Source organism: Oncorhynchus nerka, linkage group LG4, assembly GCF_034236695.1.
Source record: "Oncorhynchus nerka isolate Pitt River linkage group LG4, Oner_Uvic_2.0, whole genome shotgun sequence".
In the NCBI taxonomy this organism is placed as follows: domain Eukaryota; kingdom Metazoa; phylum Chordata; class Actinopteri; order Salmoniformes; family Salmonidae; genus Oncorhynchus; species Oncorhynchus nerka.
Genome location: NC_088399.1, coordinates 67,956,540 through 67,973,403, shown reverse-complemented (window position 1 = coordinate 67,973,403; position 16,864 = coordinate 67,956,540). Strand labels below are relative to the sequence as shown.

Below are 16,864 nucleotides of genomic sequence, written 5' to 3'. Positions count from 1 at the left end.
ATAGAACTGACTTCTAGTTTAGCCCTTGGCAACACAGACGCTCGTTGGCGCAATAATTGAATAATATAGATTTCTAAATTTATTTGCAACGCAAGCAGTGTAGTCTGTCTGTAAATTTGGAGATATTTCACTTAAGTGTAAACCACCTGTACGGTTTGCTCTGAATGGTTAAAACATTGCCATTTTATAGACCTCTAAATTGAGAGGAAAGCATGTAGTAGTATATTGCATACAATGTAATAATTAGGCTACAGTATAATTGTATGTAAGATAATAACGCCACAATGTGGTCATGAAGACTTTGGTTATACCAACGCAAATGGGAATAAAATTAGACTAATTAACGTTTTTGATGGAAGATGCTCGCATCTGACTCCACGAAACATTCGCTGACTGAAATACAACTGGACTACTGCTTTAGTTGATCAAATACTTTAGGGGCATATAAACGTTTTTCGTATTGATATTTTGAATAAGAAGTTCTGTCGGCGGTTTTTACCTTTCTTCTTGGGTTTGAACCAATCCGCTTCTGCGCGAGGAACCAATAGTTCCAGAGAAAAGAAACCTATTCCAAGCGGTCCAAAAGGAAACTTGCTTCAAAACAACAACTCGACTGATTCTTGAGAATACTGCCAAACGTTTTGCAGGTCGAATGCTTACACGAAGTCTACTGTTATTTGCTTGTTGTCCCGTCTCAGGAGTGTTGCCAAAGACTTTCTTTTTGTGTTGCCCCTTGGCTTTCAAACGAGAACCGTAACTCCCTCCTCTCGACTCAAACGCACTAATGCACCTTTTATTCGACGAGTTTATTACAAATCATTGGGTAATTAAAAAAGAGAACGCTTTTGGAATTTTGCTAAATTAATAAATAAAACAAATGCTACTTTATTTGTATTTCAATTTACTGCTTGATTACCGATTGATATGATTCAGACATTAAGTGAACATCACATGTTGTGCACCTTGAAATGTTGTTATATTGTTCATGTTTTGTTTTTTTGTCGACTCTTTCATAGTAGCCCATGTAAAAAAAATGATGTTATAGATTCAAATTCTATTCCAAAATGCTTTATCGCTCACAGAAGTGTATTCCTGTAGGCCTAGACTACTTTAGTATACGCCTAGGCATTTCATGAGACTATTTATTATATCAACTTTCAAATTTATAATGGACCACATTAGGGTATCAATTAACTAGTTTATTTCTGTCTTGTTAATCTCACGTCAGATCATTGATGACCCAATCCATGTATGCGTTTCTGTGCTTTATGGTTTGCTCCTGCAGAGGGCGACAAGACTGTAGGGAACCGGTTGGAAACCCAATCTGCGCTCATCAGATAGGTCGTTTTTTAATAAACAAATTAATCTATTTTAATGGAAAAATCCTCAAAATAGTGTACAGCTTCAATACTGGGTTATTACACAATCGTCACGCTCCTATTTACCAAAACACTTTTTTGAGGGATGGATGCTACTTAATAATAACAGAAGTCAGAACACCAATGACACATTGCAGAGGTAAACTAGTGCAGAGGTGAAAAGCTCTGGTCCAAGAACATTAAGAGATGATTAAAAAGAATGGCCTGCACTATTTTTCCATTCCCTATGATTTTAAAAGTTTGCAAGGGGGATGATTCCAAAATGTATTCACAAAACCTGTTGACAACAATGTTATTTTATTTAAAAGAACCACACTTAACACGGACAGTCGTTAGGTATTATGATAAAGGTTATGATAAAATAAAACAAAAACATGTCAATTCTGAAACTTCTTTGAGAAACAGAAAACAAAAACAATTCTCACAAAAATACAATTAATCGACCAACATGTCACATTATTTGTCAGGTATTACTGTATGATCGTGTCAGTAATGCTACTGGTTCAGTAGAGCATGGAGTGTTCAGAGTATTCACTGTATGCAGGAAGTCAGTATTGAATTAGTAGAAACACAGAACTGGAATTCCTTCTTCGTCCTATTTCTATGAGTAGAACCGTTAAAAGTTGATTTGCTGTGCCATTTATACTGGTTAGTTATCTTGAAACATTTGTCCATCATGCATGTACAATACAAGAACACTTGGTAATCATTTTTAGGACACTACGATATAGATATTGTATAGCATTATATTGTATAATTGTATTATACTGTATATAACATAATATATTCATATTTGGCAATGTAATGGAAGCTTAGTAAAATAGTCAAAAACACATTTGGAAGACTAAAACCTACTAAATTCTGAGGTTTCTGTTCAATTTCCATCCACCCTTTAGGGGAAAATACTAGATATACAGATATGCCTCAGGTTTAAACACCCTACATGGTGCAATCCAATACTGTACATCCCCAAATCAGTAACTTCACCATAAGAACAATATTGTCACCGCCTGCTATCAGTTGACCTTTACAACTGCAAAAGCACCATAAAACATGCAATAAACCACAGAAATACTGAGCAAAGCTCGAAAAACAAGTCATGCTGGGTTTTCTTGTGTTTTACCCAATCGAGAGCCTTATTATATGACTTCTCACTCACAGAAGCCATCACACACTTGTATTTGTGCTCTTAGTAGAAATACCTCCACCACTTTCAATCCACCTGAAGTGCATTGAGCCTAAAACTATGCCTTGACAGGCCTTTCGGGAAATAGTTTGATAGGCAACAATTGTTCTGTAGATTCCATTCCACTTCATCAGGGAAAAGTCTCATGTAGGGACATAGAGCCTGAAAATTCCTTCTTGTGTGCCCAGCGCTTGTGTCAGCCTGTGTCTTGGTCTTACCCTCCCTCGAGGTCTGGTAAAGGGGGAGGGCAAATACTGTAGGCTTGGTTGGGTCACTGTTACGGGAAGTATGCACTGCAGCTTGATGCAGCACTCCCACCTGATGGACGAGTCTATGAACTGCTGCTGAGTCGCCGGCGAATGAGAGATGATGGCTTGGTCTCCGTGTCCTCCTGGTCACTCTCACACTGTCTCTGATGACGAGGAGAGATATAGTAGGTTAGTTCTCTTTTACCTGACTCACACTATAGGGCAGACACAAATCATAGTGTGCTGGCTCGGTTATTTTCTTTCACATTGTTCTTTCCAGAATGGTTCCAGCAACTATGGTGCATGTACAACATTGCTTGTATTTGAATACAGTCAAGTTCTTTGCAATGTTTTCTACTTCCCCCTCCCTTTTTATTTATTTATGTGATTTTCCTCACTCATTCTACTCAAATATTTGGCCTGCATTTCAACTTCTGATGATATCACCCAACACAATAAAAGAGATTAGCAAAGCCTGGATGATAAGCCATGAGTTAATGATACAGTAGGCTATATTACCTGTGTTTTCAAAGCCTGGAAATGTTTTGCTATTAATTGCATTTTTAGCAATAGAGGTTAAAATAGGGGGCACTCTTTATTAAAATAATGTAATGGGTTTCGTTCAAGTGTAACTCTTAGTTAAACTGTCATGGCTGCCTTACTCACCAGTTCCTCGTCCACCAGTGCACTAGTCTTACATAGCATCTTCAGTCGATGCAGCCGGTTGCACACCCATACCATGTTGTATGACATCTAGAGAGAGAAAGAAAACAAGAAAGAAAGAAAGCAGAGGAAAGGAGATATGAAAAGAGAAAGAAAGGAGGAGGATGTCGAGGAGACGGGAACATAAGAGTCAGATATTATAGACAGAAAAAGGCCGTGTTATTTGACACTACGATGTATACACCCTGCTTCTCAAGGTACACTGAAGAAAAATAAATGCAACATGCAACCATTTCAAAGATTTTACCGAGTTATAGTTCATATAATGAAATCAGTCAATTGGGGAAATGGGGATACCTAGTCAGTTGTCCAACTGAAAATATTAAACTGAAATGTGTCTTCCGCATTTAACCCAACCCCTCTGAATCAGAGAGGTGCTGGGGGCTGCCTTAATTGACATCCACGTCTTCGGCGCCCGGGGTGAACTGACTTGCTCAGGGGCAGAATGACAGATTTTTACCTTGTCAGCTCGGGGATTCGATCCAGAAACCTTTTGGTTACTGGCCCAACACTCTAACCAATTGAAATAAATTAATAAGACCGCAATCTCTGGATTTCACATGAATGGGAATACAGATATGCATCTGTTGGTCACAGATACTGTAAAAAAAAAGGTAGGGGCATGGATCAGAAAACCAGTCAGTATCTGGTGTGGCCACCATTTGCCTCATACAGAGCGACACATCTCCTTCGCATAGAGTTGGTCAGGCTGTTGATTGTGGCACGTGGAATGTTGCCATCAATAAAATGCAATTGTGTTCGTGGTCCGTAGCTTATGCCTACCCAATACCATAGCCCCACCGCCACCATAGGGCACTCTGTTAACAACGTTGACATCAACGTCTGCCATCTACCCGGTACAGTTGAAACCGGATTCATCCATGAAGTACACACTTCTCCAACGTGCCATTGGCCATCAAAGGTGAGCATTTGCCCACGACGCTGAACTGCAGTCAGGTCCAGGCCCTGGTGAGGACGACGAGCATGCAGATGAGCTTCCCTGAGACGGTTTCTGACAGTTAGTGCAGATATTCTTCGGTTGTGCAAACCCAGTTTCACAAGCTGTCAGGGTGACTGGTCTCAGACGATCCCATAGGTGAAGAAGCCGGATGTGGAGGTCCTGGGCTGGCATGGTACACGTGGTCTGCGGTTGGACGTACTTCCAAATTTTCTAAAACAATGTCCTGTATGCTCTCGGCAGCTGGCCCTTGCTTCATATTCGTCGCCAAACCCACTGGCTCCAGGTCATCTATAAGTCTTTGCTAGATAAAGCCCCGCCTTATCTCAGCTCACTGGTCACCGTAGCACGCGGTTCAGCAGGTATATTTCACTGGTCATCCCCAAAGCCAACTCCTCCTTTGGCCACCGTTCTCTGCTGCCAATGACTGGAACAAATTGCAAAAATCACTGAAGCTGGAGTCTTATATCTCCCTCACTAACTTTAAGCATCAGCTGTCAGAGCAGCTTACTGATCACTACACCTGTACACAGCCCATCTGTAAATAGCTCACCCAACTACCTCATCCCCATATTGTTATTTAGTTTTGCTCTTTTGCACCCCAGTATCTCTACTTGCACATCATCATCTGTACATCTATCACTCCAGTGCTAATGCTAAATTGTAATTATTTTGCCACTATGGCCTATTTATTGCCTTACCTCCCTAATCTTACTACATTTGCACACACTGTATCTATAATTTTCTATTGTGTTATTGACTGTACATTTGTTTATCCCATGTGTAACTCTGTGTTGTTGTTTTTGTCGCACTGCTTTGCTTTATCTTGGCCAGGTCACAGTTGTAAATGAGAACTTGTTCTCAACTGGCCTACCTGCTTAAATAAAGGTGAAATAAAAATGTTAAAATAAAAAACATATTATGGAACAGCCGGGACTGTGAAGCAAAACAAACATAGGCACAGACACATACATACACAGACATGATAACATACGCACTATACACACACATACATGTATGGATTTTGTATTGTAGATATGTGGTAGTGGAGTAGGGTCCTGAGGGCACACACTTGTGTTGTGAAATCTGTTATGAATGTATTGTAATGTTTTAAAAATTGTATAACTGCCTTAATTTGGCTGGACCCCAGGAAGTGTAGCTGCTGCCTTGGTACTACCGCATAACTACAACACAAAATCCATACGTGTATGTGTGTGTATAGTGCATATGTTATCATGTCTGTGTATGTATGTGTCTGTGCCTATGTTTGTGTTGCTTCACAGTCCCGGCTGTTCCATAATATGTATTTTTATCTGTTTTTATCTTATTTCTCTCAAATTATTTGCACACATTTGTTTACATCCCTGTTAGTTAGCATTTCTCTTTTGCCAAGATAATCAATCCACCTGACAGGTGTGGAATATCAAGAAGCTGATTAAACAGTATGCTCATTACACAGGTGCACCTTGGTAGGCTATCATTACTCCTTGCAGAGCAAGGATATTGAACAAGGCCTGTTCAATATTTCGGTCTGCTCAGTATTTCTGCCAGCGAAATATTTCAGGCTGCGAATATGATAAGAAAAAGTCCCTCCATTAAAGGTGTACAGTGTTTCCTCCAACACATTGGTGCAGCTGGCTTCCGGGTTGGATGGGCATTGTGTCAAGAAGCAGTGCGGCTTGGTTGGGTTGTGTTTCGGAGGACGCATGGCTCTCGACCTTCGCCTCTCCCGAGTCCGTACGGGAGTTGCAGCGATGAGACAAGACTGTAACTACTACCAATTGGATACCACGAAATTGTGGAGAAAAAAGTGGGTAAAAAAATACATAAAAAAACAGAAGAAAAGTAAGAAGCCCTAACCAACGTCATGTGATTAGGGATCCAAGTCTTGGATGTCACCCTGGTATGGTGAAATTCAGTGGCATGGATGCCAAGGGAAGCCAGACTTCCCCCCCAGAAAAAAACAAAAAACAAATACTTGTTTTTGAATCTTTTACTTGTCACTGTATTAGACTTAAGCATAGATGATGTGATGCTGTTGAAAATGTTGAAGTTCTGGAACTGCACTGTTGGTTAAGGGTTTGTAAGTAAGCATTTCACGGTAAAGTCTACACTTGCTATATTCGGCGCATGTGGCAAAGTTTGATTTGATATGGTGCTGGAATAGTGGCGGAAGCTCCTGTTTTCTTTTTGCGACTTGCGGTAACTCTCTGGTGTTCTAAGTCAATAGTTGTTTAGTAGTCTGAAAATGTCGGTAACATTAACTTGATTGACCATGCTGTATGCCATGTAACTGTTTGTTACATCTAATATGCTTTGTGGACTTCACCAGACAGATGTTGCACTCTGGTTTTGTGATTAATTTATTCTGCCACTGTCTTCTTATTGTCTCAGCCTTATGCCTATATATCACGCTGCAAGGCATCTGAACTAACAGGTTATAGAGCAAACAATGCAATTATCAAATCAAATCAAATTGTATTAGTCACATGCGGCAAATACAACAGGTGTAGACCTTACAGTGAAATGCTTAATTAAAGTGATATGCATAGATGACAACAAAGAGTGGCAGTGGTGTGGAGAGGGGAGGGGGGGCAATGCGAATAGTCTGGGTAGATATTTGACTAGATGTTCAGGAGTCTTAAGGCTTGGGAGAAGAAGTTGTTTAGAAGCCTCTTGGACCTAAACTTGGTGCTCCGGTACCACTTGCCGTGTGGTAGCATGGAGAACAGTCTATGACTAGGGTGGCTGGAGTCTTTGAGGTCCTGGATGGCAGGAAGCTTGGCCCCAGTGATATACTGGGCCGTTCGCACTACCCTCTGTAGTGCCTGGCGGTCGGAGGCCGAGCAGTTGCCATACCAGGCAGTGATGCAACCAGTCAGGATGCTCTCGATGGTGCAGCTATAGAACATTTTGAGGATCTGAGGACCCATGCCAAATCTTTTCAGTCTCCTGAGGGGGAATAGGTTATGTCGTGCCACTTCAGGACTGTCATGGTGTGCTTGGGCCATGTTAGTTTGTTGGTGATGTGGACACCAAGGAAATTGAAGCTCTCAACCTGCTCCACTGCAGCCCCGTCGATGAGCTTGGGGGCGTACTCGGTCCTCTTTTTCCTGTAGTCCACAAGCATCTCATTTGTCTTGATCATGTTGAGGGAGAGGTTGTCCTGGCACCACACAGCCAGGTCTCTGACCTCCTCCCTATAGGCTGTCTCGTTTTTGTCGGTGATCAGGCCTACCACTGTTGTGTCATCGGCAAATTGAATGGTGTTGTTGGAGTCGTGCCTGGCCGTGCAGTCATGAGTGAACAGGGAGTACAGGAGGGGGCTGAGGACGCCCCCCTGAGGGGCCCCTTTGCTGAGGATCAGCGTGGTGGATGTGTTGTTACCTACCCTTACCACCTGGGGACGACCCATCAGGAACTCCAGGATCCAGTTGCAGAGCGTGGTGTTTAGTCCCAGGGTCCTTAGCTTATTGATGAGCTTTGAGGGCACTATCGTGTTGAATGCTGAGCTGTCGTCAATGAATAGTATTCTCACATAGGTGTTGCTTTTGTCCAGGTGGGAAAGGGCAGTGTGGAGTGCAATAGAGACTGCATCATCTGTGGATCTGTTGGGGAAGTATGCAAATTGGAGTGGGTCTAGGGTTTCTGGGATGATGGTGTTGATGTGAGCCATGACCAGCCTTTCAAAGCACTTCATGGCTACAGACGTGAGAGCTACGGGTCGGTAGTCATTTTTAATTGTACTTTTATTGAACTAGGCAAGTCAGTTAAGAACATGTTCTTATTTTCAATGACAGCCTATGAACAGTGGGTTAACTGCCTTGTTCAGGGGCAGAACAACAGATTTTTACCTTGTCGGTTCGGGATTAGATCTTCTAACCATTCAGTTACTAGTCCAACGCACTAACCACTAGGCTACCTGCTGCCCCATTTAGGCAGGTTACCTTAGTGTTCTTGGGCACAGGCACTATGGTGGTCTGCTTAAAACATGTTGGTATTACAGACTCGGACAGGGAGAGGTTGAAAATGTCAGTGAAGACACTTGCTAGTTGGTCAGCGCATACTTGCAGTACACATCCTGGCAATCTGTCTGGCCCTGCGGCTTTGTGAATGTTGACCTGTTTAAAGTTTTTACTCACATTGGCTGCGGATAGCGTGACCACACAGTCTTCCAGTACAGCTGGTGCTCTCATGCCTGTTTTAGTGTTATTTGCCTCGAAGCGAGCATAGAAGTAGGTTAGCTTGTCCGGTAGGCTCGTGTCACTGGGCAGCTCTCGTCTGTGCTTCCCTTTGTAGTCTGTAATGGTCTACAGGCCCTGCCACACGAGCGTCAGAGCCGGTGTAGTATGACTCGATCTTAGTCATGTATTAACGCTTTTCCTGTTTGATGGTTCCGGGTTAGAGTCCCACTCCTTGAAAGTGGCAGCTCTAGCCTTTAGCTCAGTGCGGATACTCCGTGTAAGCCATGGCTTCTGGTATGTACGTACGATCACTGTTGGGACGACGTCATCGAAACACTTATTGATGAAGCCAATGACAGATGTGGTGTACTCCTCAATGCCATTTGATGCCACATATTCCAGTCTGTGCTAGCAAAACAGTCCTGTAGCTTAGCATCTGCTTCATCTGATCACTTTTTTATTGATCTTGTTACTGGTGCTTCCTGCTTTAATTTTTGCTTGAATGCAGGAATCAGGAGGATGAAATTATGGACAGATTTGCCAAATGGAGTGCGAGAGAGCTTTGTATGCATTTCTGTGTGTGGAGTATAGGTGGTCCAGAGTTATTTTCTCTCTGGTTGCACATTTAACATGCTAATAGAAGTTAGGTAAAACAGATTTTAGTTTCTCTGCATTAAAGTCCCCGGCTACTAGGAGCGCCGCCTCTGAGTGAGCGTTTTGTTGTTTGCTTATGGCGGAATACAACTCATTCAATGCTGTCTTAGTGCCAGCCTCTGACTGGGGACAACCTTCTCTGCAGCACTCCACCAATCAGGCCTTTATGGTAGAGTGGCCAGACAGAAGCCACTCCTCAGTAAAAAACACATGACAGCCCGCTTGGAGTTTGCCAAAAGAAACCTAAAGGACTCTCAGACCATGAGAAACAATATTCTCTGGTCTGATGAAACCAAGATTGAACTATTTGGCCTGAATGCCAAGCGTCCCGCCTGGAGGAAAACTGGCACCATCCCTAAGGTGAAGCATGGTGGTGGCAGCATCATGCTGTAGAGATGTTTTTCCAGCGACAGGGACCAGGAGACAGGTCAGGATCGAGGGAAAGCTAAACGGAGCAAAGTACAGAGAGATCCTTGATGAAAACCTGCTCCAGAGCGCTCAGGACCTCAGACTGGGGTGAGGTTCACCTTCCAACAGTACAACAACCCTAAGCACACAGCCAAGACAACACAGGAGTGGTTTCGACACAAGTCTCTGGATGTCCTTGAGTGGCCCAGTCAGAGCCCAGACTTGAACCCGATCTAACATCTCTGGAGAGACCTGAAAATAGCTGTGCAGCGACGCTTCCCATCAAACCTGACCGAGATTGAGAGGATCTGCAGAGAAGAATGGGAAAAACTCCCCAAATACAGGTGTGCCAAGTTTGTTGCGTCATACTCAAGGTTGTAATCGCTCAACAAAGTACTGAGTAAAGGGTTTGAATACTTACTTAAATATCACAGTTACATGTTTTATTTGTAATAAATTTGCTAAAATTTCAAAACCTGTTTTTGCTTTGTCAATATGGGGTATTGTGTGTAGACTGATGAGGTGGGGGGGAAACACTTTAACACTTCCATTTTAGAATAAGGCTGTAATGTAACAAAATTTGGAAAAAAGTCAAGGGGTCTGAATACTTTCCGAATGCACTGTACATACAGTCACCAAGAAGTCCAAGAAGTTTCAAAGACACCTGCTGAGATTTCAAATTCTGACATGGAGTGTGTTAGTCCTTGTATCACCAAAGAAGAGGAAATAGGATAAGAAAATGTCACTCCATTAAAACCCCAGAAGACGCGAAACCCCTCTCATGTTATTAGGGATTCAGTTTGTCTGGTTCTTCTCACTTCCACTGAATTTTCCCCAAGTTTGAGTCAATCTTTTGTAAAACAGGTTTTTAATTAATGAATGCTTTAACCACTGAAGGCAATCAAAGTTCTTTCAACTTTACAATCTACATTACACCATATCAGGGCGATATACAGGACTTGGATCCCTATGAGTCTTCTTCTGGGGGTTTTAATTGAGTTATTTCAAAAAATCCTATTTCTGCTTTTTCTTTGGTGATATACATATTACTTCAACCCTCAACCCCCCCTCCCTTGCCCCCACTCTTCTGCGGACATGACAATTCCCCCCACCCCCCAATATTATTAGCACTCAGTAACGACGTAGCTAACTATATAGTGCTGCTATGGTCATAACTAGCGCTGCTAACGTCATAGCTAACTTGTTACCGCTGCTAACTACCTAGCTAAATAGATGGCGCTGCTAATGACATAACTAGTTAGTGCTGCTAACGTCTTAACTAAGTTGTTAGTGTTATATAAATAATCTAATATCAAGCATTACTAGCAGACCAAAGCTCTGGTTAAACTGAATGCCCTCAGATAACTCTGGGCGCAGTGCCCTCAGTCAAGTCTAGAGCCTGTGTGCAATAACATAATTATCCTCGCACAAAACACTTCAAGGGAAGGACACACAGCTGCCATCACGCAAATATACTCCCCTGTAAAACTACAAAGAGCATCCTGCAACACTAACGAGTTTAGAGTGCCAAACTATCTCACTGACATTGAACCCTTCATGCACTCCTGCATAAACAGGAAACACCTGCGCCTAAAGCAGACACTGCTCATTTTCCCCTATCTTTCGTTCCTTGACACACAAACATCTCATGAAGCACTGTACACTCACACTCTACCCCCCTCTACTGGTCGGGTGGCAACAGCAGAGGACTCTGCTCTGCACCAATGGGGCACCCGCTCTGGCTAGAGCAGGCCCGCCTCCAACTCTTCAGGACCAGTCAGAAGACCAACACGACGAGACTCCACCTACATTATTCTGTGTATACATTCTGTTGTAAACTCTGGCTGAGCAGCCTAATTATTCTGACTCCTCACAGAGTCACATTGCTTAGGTCCGTGCACGATAAACGGCAGGACAAGATATCTTTGACCAATAAACTGCCTTTTTGATACACCTGATTCCACTCTGTCCAGCGTCGTTGTTTTGCATTCCCTCTCCAGTTTGAAACACCAACATTTGCGCTTCTAACTAGCCAGTGCTGTTCATTTAAACAAATATCACTGGCAAAAATATTTTGATGGTCTTTGAAATATTTTGCAGGTGTTTCAAATATTTAGCAGCTTTTCACAAAACTTAACAGCATGAAATATTTCACTAGCAGAAATATTGAGTAGACCGAAATATTTATCAGGCCTTTGAAATATTTTGCAGCTTTTGACCAAACCTCGGCCTGAAATATTTAACAGCCTACCAAACTATTTTGACGCCTTTTAACAAAATTCGCAACCTATTATTTTGAAAGCTGGTTAGCCCCTTAGGGAGTACACTTGAAAATGGCCATTCGAACAAAACGTTTCCGCCTCAAATTCATGTCCTATTTGTTAATTTAGCTCTCTAGAAGACAAGCATCGACTGTGTAGCAATGACCTCAGTTTGATTTCATTATCTGTTTTAATAAAACACATGCACATTTTCAAAATTTGAGCTTCATTCAGTGTCATAACAATATGTGATATGGCATAAAATTATATGATATAAATTGGCCATATATCCTACTCACCTTCCATTTCCTCTTGGCATTGAACTTCTTAAAGTTCTTCATGTTGATGGAGGAGCGATTCCTGTTGGCCACCTGTTTCCGTGTCAGAGGCTAAAAGAGAGGGATAAATAATAAGTGAAGGAGATACAATTAATCAATGTAGAGATTAAAAACAAATACACATATTAAACGTGCATTATACCACAGCCTTTTTGAATACACATATCTGATTGATTAGAAGTGCATTCTAGAATTGACATTAAAACCAGATAACGGGACAGTTGGAAAAGATATCGGGACACCTTGCATTCGTGAAGCAATAAGCGCCAACACATGCAAACTGTACTTGCTACAAAGTTACATTAACCTAATCCAACAACCACACAAACGCAGTTCCAACGAGGAAAAAAAAACTACCATTGATTTATTTTTGCAGAGATCTTTTTTTGAGCATCTGATGTAACATGGTGAGTGATAAATTAATTTCTCTGTTCCTACTGTTGCAGTCATGACGCAAATGGCGCTATGCTGTCAAATACTCCTACGTTTATAGTTTGACCAGCTATTTTCAGCAACTGATATATTTGAATTTGCTTGTCATATTGGCAGGTTTGCTAGCAACAAACAATTTAGCTAACTTCTAGCCTAGTGTTTGATATGCCAGGCAAAATCGGGCATTATGGATGCATCCAAATGAATGTCAATAGAAAACAGCTACTGCAGAGGTCGTGACTGTGAGCCGTTGGATAAGAACGAACGACTGGGTCGTGTGTCTTTCTACAGGTACATTTGATCATTTATTTAACTAGGCAAGTCAGTTAAGAACAAATTCTTATTTTCAATGACGGCCTAGGAACAGATTTGTACCTTGTCAGCTCGGGGATATGAACTTGCAACCTCTCGGTTATTAGTCCAATGCTCTAACCACTAGGCTACCCTGCCGCCCCAAATATGTGCTTATAGTATTGTTTTCTTTGGCAGCTGTGGTATAAGCGGGATAAACGCCAACGTTCTGTACTTTACCTCTGCTCCGCCTCGTTCCATTATTTCTAAGGTAATGTACAGAGTGTCAGCGTTTATCCTTTCCATATTAAACCGTTTGTAAGGAGCAAAGCCTTGTGCTGCTGACTCTCACCTTGATCCAGGGGTGCTGTAGACACTCCTCAGCTGTAATTCTCTCACTACACATAGACAGACCGAAAGAGAGACGATAAGATCAGTGCACACAGACACCACAGGCGGTCAGACAAAAGGTAATCTATTAATTTGATATGCGATTTCATATTCTATCAATAGCGTCTGAAATAGAAAGCTGTCATTCTCTCACTTACACAGAGACAGACAAGTAACCACAGAGAGACAGACAAGTAACCACAGAAAGTTAGACAAAGGGTGATCTATTCATACAATACACAGTTCCTATTCTATCAATAGAGGCTGAAAAGAAAGTATAGTGGCTGAAAAAAAAACTAGTATCCATCCATTTACAATAGGTGCAAAGTCACAAAATAAGTGATGCTTTCACTATTCCAGTCATTTTCCATATTTGTCTTGACATCATAATAGGCCAAATTACCCATGACCAATGCATTATTTACTTCTGATCTTTCACTAAGAGCTTCTGGATGAAGTCTTTGGCCATGGCGCTGGTCATGCTGAAGTGGTGGTCGTCAAACTTATAGTTCAGGGCTATGATGTTCCTCAGCGTCTCCTCGTCCTTGTCCCCTTGGAACGGGGACATACCACTCAGCCTGGAAAAATAAAGGGGAGTCAGAGGAAAGAAGGTTGCTGTTACTATTGCCCAATTCCAAGTCAACAGAGAGGAAGATGGCACTATTGCCACATTGTTAATACCTATCTGATTAACTCTGCAAATAGCAATGCTGGGTGATTTGAAAAGTCATAGTCAATCGATCAATAAATAATATAATAAATCTTATAGCAAAAATGTTTGTAAATTAAAGATAATCTGTTGAAACAATGAAAATAGATAGGTTCAGACCTTTTGTGAAACATCACAGCACAGTTGAAATATATATGGCAAACAGAAATCAAAACTGGATGGTGTTCAGAGATGGATGGGAGGGGTTGAGGGTAGCTGAAGGATGGGACTAAAAACAAACAAAAGATAGCTATTATAAAATACACTGTGTCCGTAAAATGTATATAGTATGTATAAGCTAGAAGTGGAAGCCTACGTGTTGTTGTCCATTAGTTTAATCCAATTAGGGGAGGGGTGGTATTTAAGAGAAAATAATAAAGAAAGACAAAATTATATAAACTCAGCAAAAAAAGAAACGTCCTCTCACTGTCAACTGCGTTTATTTTCAGCAAACTTAACATGTGTAAATATTTGTATGAACATAACAGGATTCAACAACTGAGACATGAACTGAACAAGTTCCACAGACATGTGACTAACATAAATGGAATAATGTGTCCCTGAACAAAGGGGGGTCAAAATCCAAAGTAACAGTCAATATCTGGTGTGGCCACCAGCTGCATTAAGTACTGCAGTGCATGCTGTGACACACTGCCCCAGACCCTCCACCTCCAAATCGATCTCGCTCCAGAGTACAGGCCTCGGTGTAACGCTCATTCCTTCGTCGATAAATGCAAATCCGACCATCACCCCTTTGTGGGGAATTGGTCCACCCACACAGACAGCATCGTGAAGAAGGCGCAGCAGCGCCTCTTCAACCTCAGGAGGCTGAAGAAATTCGGCTTGTCACCAAAAGCACTCACAAACTTCTACAGATGCACAAACGAGAGCAACTGCTCCGCCCACAACCGTAAGGCTCTCCAGAGGGTAGTGAGGTCTGCACAACGCATCACCGGGGGCAAACTACCTGCCCTCCTGGACACCTACACCACCCGATGTCACAGGAAGGCCATAAAGATCATCAAGGATAACAACCACCCGAGCCACTGCCTGTTCACCCCGCTATCATCCAGAAGGCGAGGTCAGTACAGGTGCATCAAAGCTGGGACCGAGAGACTGAAAAACAGTTTCTATCTCAAGGCCATCAGACTGTTAAACAGCCACCACTAACATTGAGTGGCTGCTGCCAACACACTGACTCAACTCCAGCCACTTTAATAATGGGAATTGATGGGAATTGATGTAAAATATATCACTAGCCACTTTAAACAATGCTACTTAATATAATGTTTACATACCCTACATTATTTATCTCATATGTATACGTATATACTGTACTCTATATCATCTACTGCATCTTTATGTAATACATGTATCACTAGCCACTTTAAACTCTACCCCCACCCCCCACCACAACAAAAAAAACAAAAAATGAAGGGTTATGGTTGGGCAAGGGTTGATTTGGAATTGGGCATATGTGTGAATCCAAACATACAGTAGCACCCCCCTTTTCTCCCCCAACTTACAGTATGTAGGTGATCACTCCGATGCTCCTATCGGGGCAAACACAAACAAAGAAAAAACGTTGTTGTTGTTATTTTTCTCACAGAGGCCTAGATAGACTCAGTTATTATCTCATTATCATAACTTTATTCCAAAGGATGTAGACATTAGAGCTGTTGTGGTGAGTAGTTGTTTAATGCTTGCTTTTGTATTTCTAAAAGTACTATAATCAGCTGTCTCTGGCAGTTTCCTGTTTAAGGTTCTGGTGGAGAGGCATGACACATCGAAAACATAAGCTAGTCTGTTTGTCCCTAAAATAAACATCAAAGATAAACACAGCCATCTGAATGCTCCTTTGCTTTTCGGGGATAGTCACAATGTGAAGTGTCCTGGGGTAAGAATTGCTCTTTTTTTAAGTCCCTCAGTTTTGAGCACCATTTATTAACATTATGCTGGAGCGCGTCTGGGTACACTCATATTCTACTGTACTACAATCAAATCCAACCCTTTAGACTCCGACCAGTTCATTTCTGTGTAAAGAAAACACCGTATTTGATTTGATTTAGTCGAAATTCACTAGAGAATCAGATTGTTATACAGTGTCTGAACACATAGGGTGTACCTAATGCATTCAACCAGAAACAGTCACACTGTTTAGGGAAAGCGTGCCTACACATGTCCAAACGCATCCCAGGGGCTTATTCATCAAGATGGAAGGGGGTCATTTTAGGTGTCTGTATATGTTGGAAGAGGGGGCAGTACAGACACTCACCACATGTCGACAGCTGTGCTCAGAGGTTCATAGTTGATCACTTCAGGGGCTGAGAGAGAGAGAGAGAGAGAGAAAGAGAGAGGCAGTTACCCCCAACAACAACAACTGCTCCCTGGGTGCTGATGACGTCAATTAAGGCAGCCCCCTGCACCTCTCTGATTCAGAGGGGTTGGGTTAAATGAGGTGGAATTCATTCAGTTGTGCAACTGACTAGGTATCCCCTTCTCCTTGTATCTGAAATGCTGTACCGCTATACTGCTTTGTCAATATCTACAAATTATATTTCATGCCAATAAAGCAATCGGAGAAACTTGTCTATGCATGTAGCAGCATTTATGACAAGCCCAGAAGGCCTGTCAGACTTCACACTGCCTAAAGGAACAATTTCACATTTTTAAGAATGCAAAATGAACACTGCATTCATCAGA

At 42.0% G+C, this 16,864-nt stretch overlaps 2 protein-coding genes across 9 annotated transcripts in view; both read right to left on the bottom strand.

Moving 5' to 3' along the window:
• LOC115128500 (rho guanine nucleotide exchange factor 2-like) overlaps positions 1–731 on the bottom strand; it is a 102,679-nt gene extending 101,948 nt beyond the window's left edge. For 2 of the 6 annotated variants that reach the window (XM_029658380.2, XM_029658379.2), the window contains exon 1: positions 500–731. The gene's annotated coding sequence lies outside the window, so the exon portion shown is untranslated. The remainder of the gene's footprint in view (positions 1–499) is intronic. The other 4 variants (XM_029658374.2, XM_029658375.2, XM_029658376.2 and 1 more) reach the window with 2 other exon arrangements.
• A 928-nt stretch (positions 732–1,659) lies between these two features.
• LOC115128498 (death-associated protein kinase 2-like) overlaps positions 1,660–16,864 on the bottom strand; it is a 32,065-nt gene continuing 16,860 nt past the window's right edge. For all 3 annotated transcript variants that reach the window (XM_029658373.2, XM_029658372.2, XM_029658371.2), the window contains exons 6-12: positions 16,437–16,485; positions 15,688–15,714; positions 13,878–14,030; positions 13,415–13,460; positions 12,301–12,390; positions 3,480–3,566; positions 1,660–2,977 (exon numbers count right to left, since the gene is read on the bottom strand). In XM_029658373.2, the coding sequence (XP_029514233.1) occupies positions 2,897–2,977; positions 3,480–3,566; positions 12,301–12,390; positions 13,415–13,460; positions 13,878–14,030; positions 15,688–15,714; positions 16,437–16,485 (533 nt within the window). In that variant the 3' untranslated portion in view covers positions 1,660–2,896. The remainder of the gene's footprint in view (positions 2,978–3,479; positions 3,567–12,300; positions 12,391–13,414; positions 13,461–13,877; positions 14,031–15,687; positions 15,715–16,436; positions 16,486–16,864) is intronic.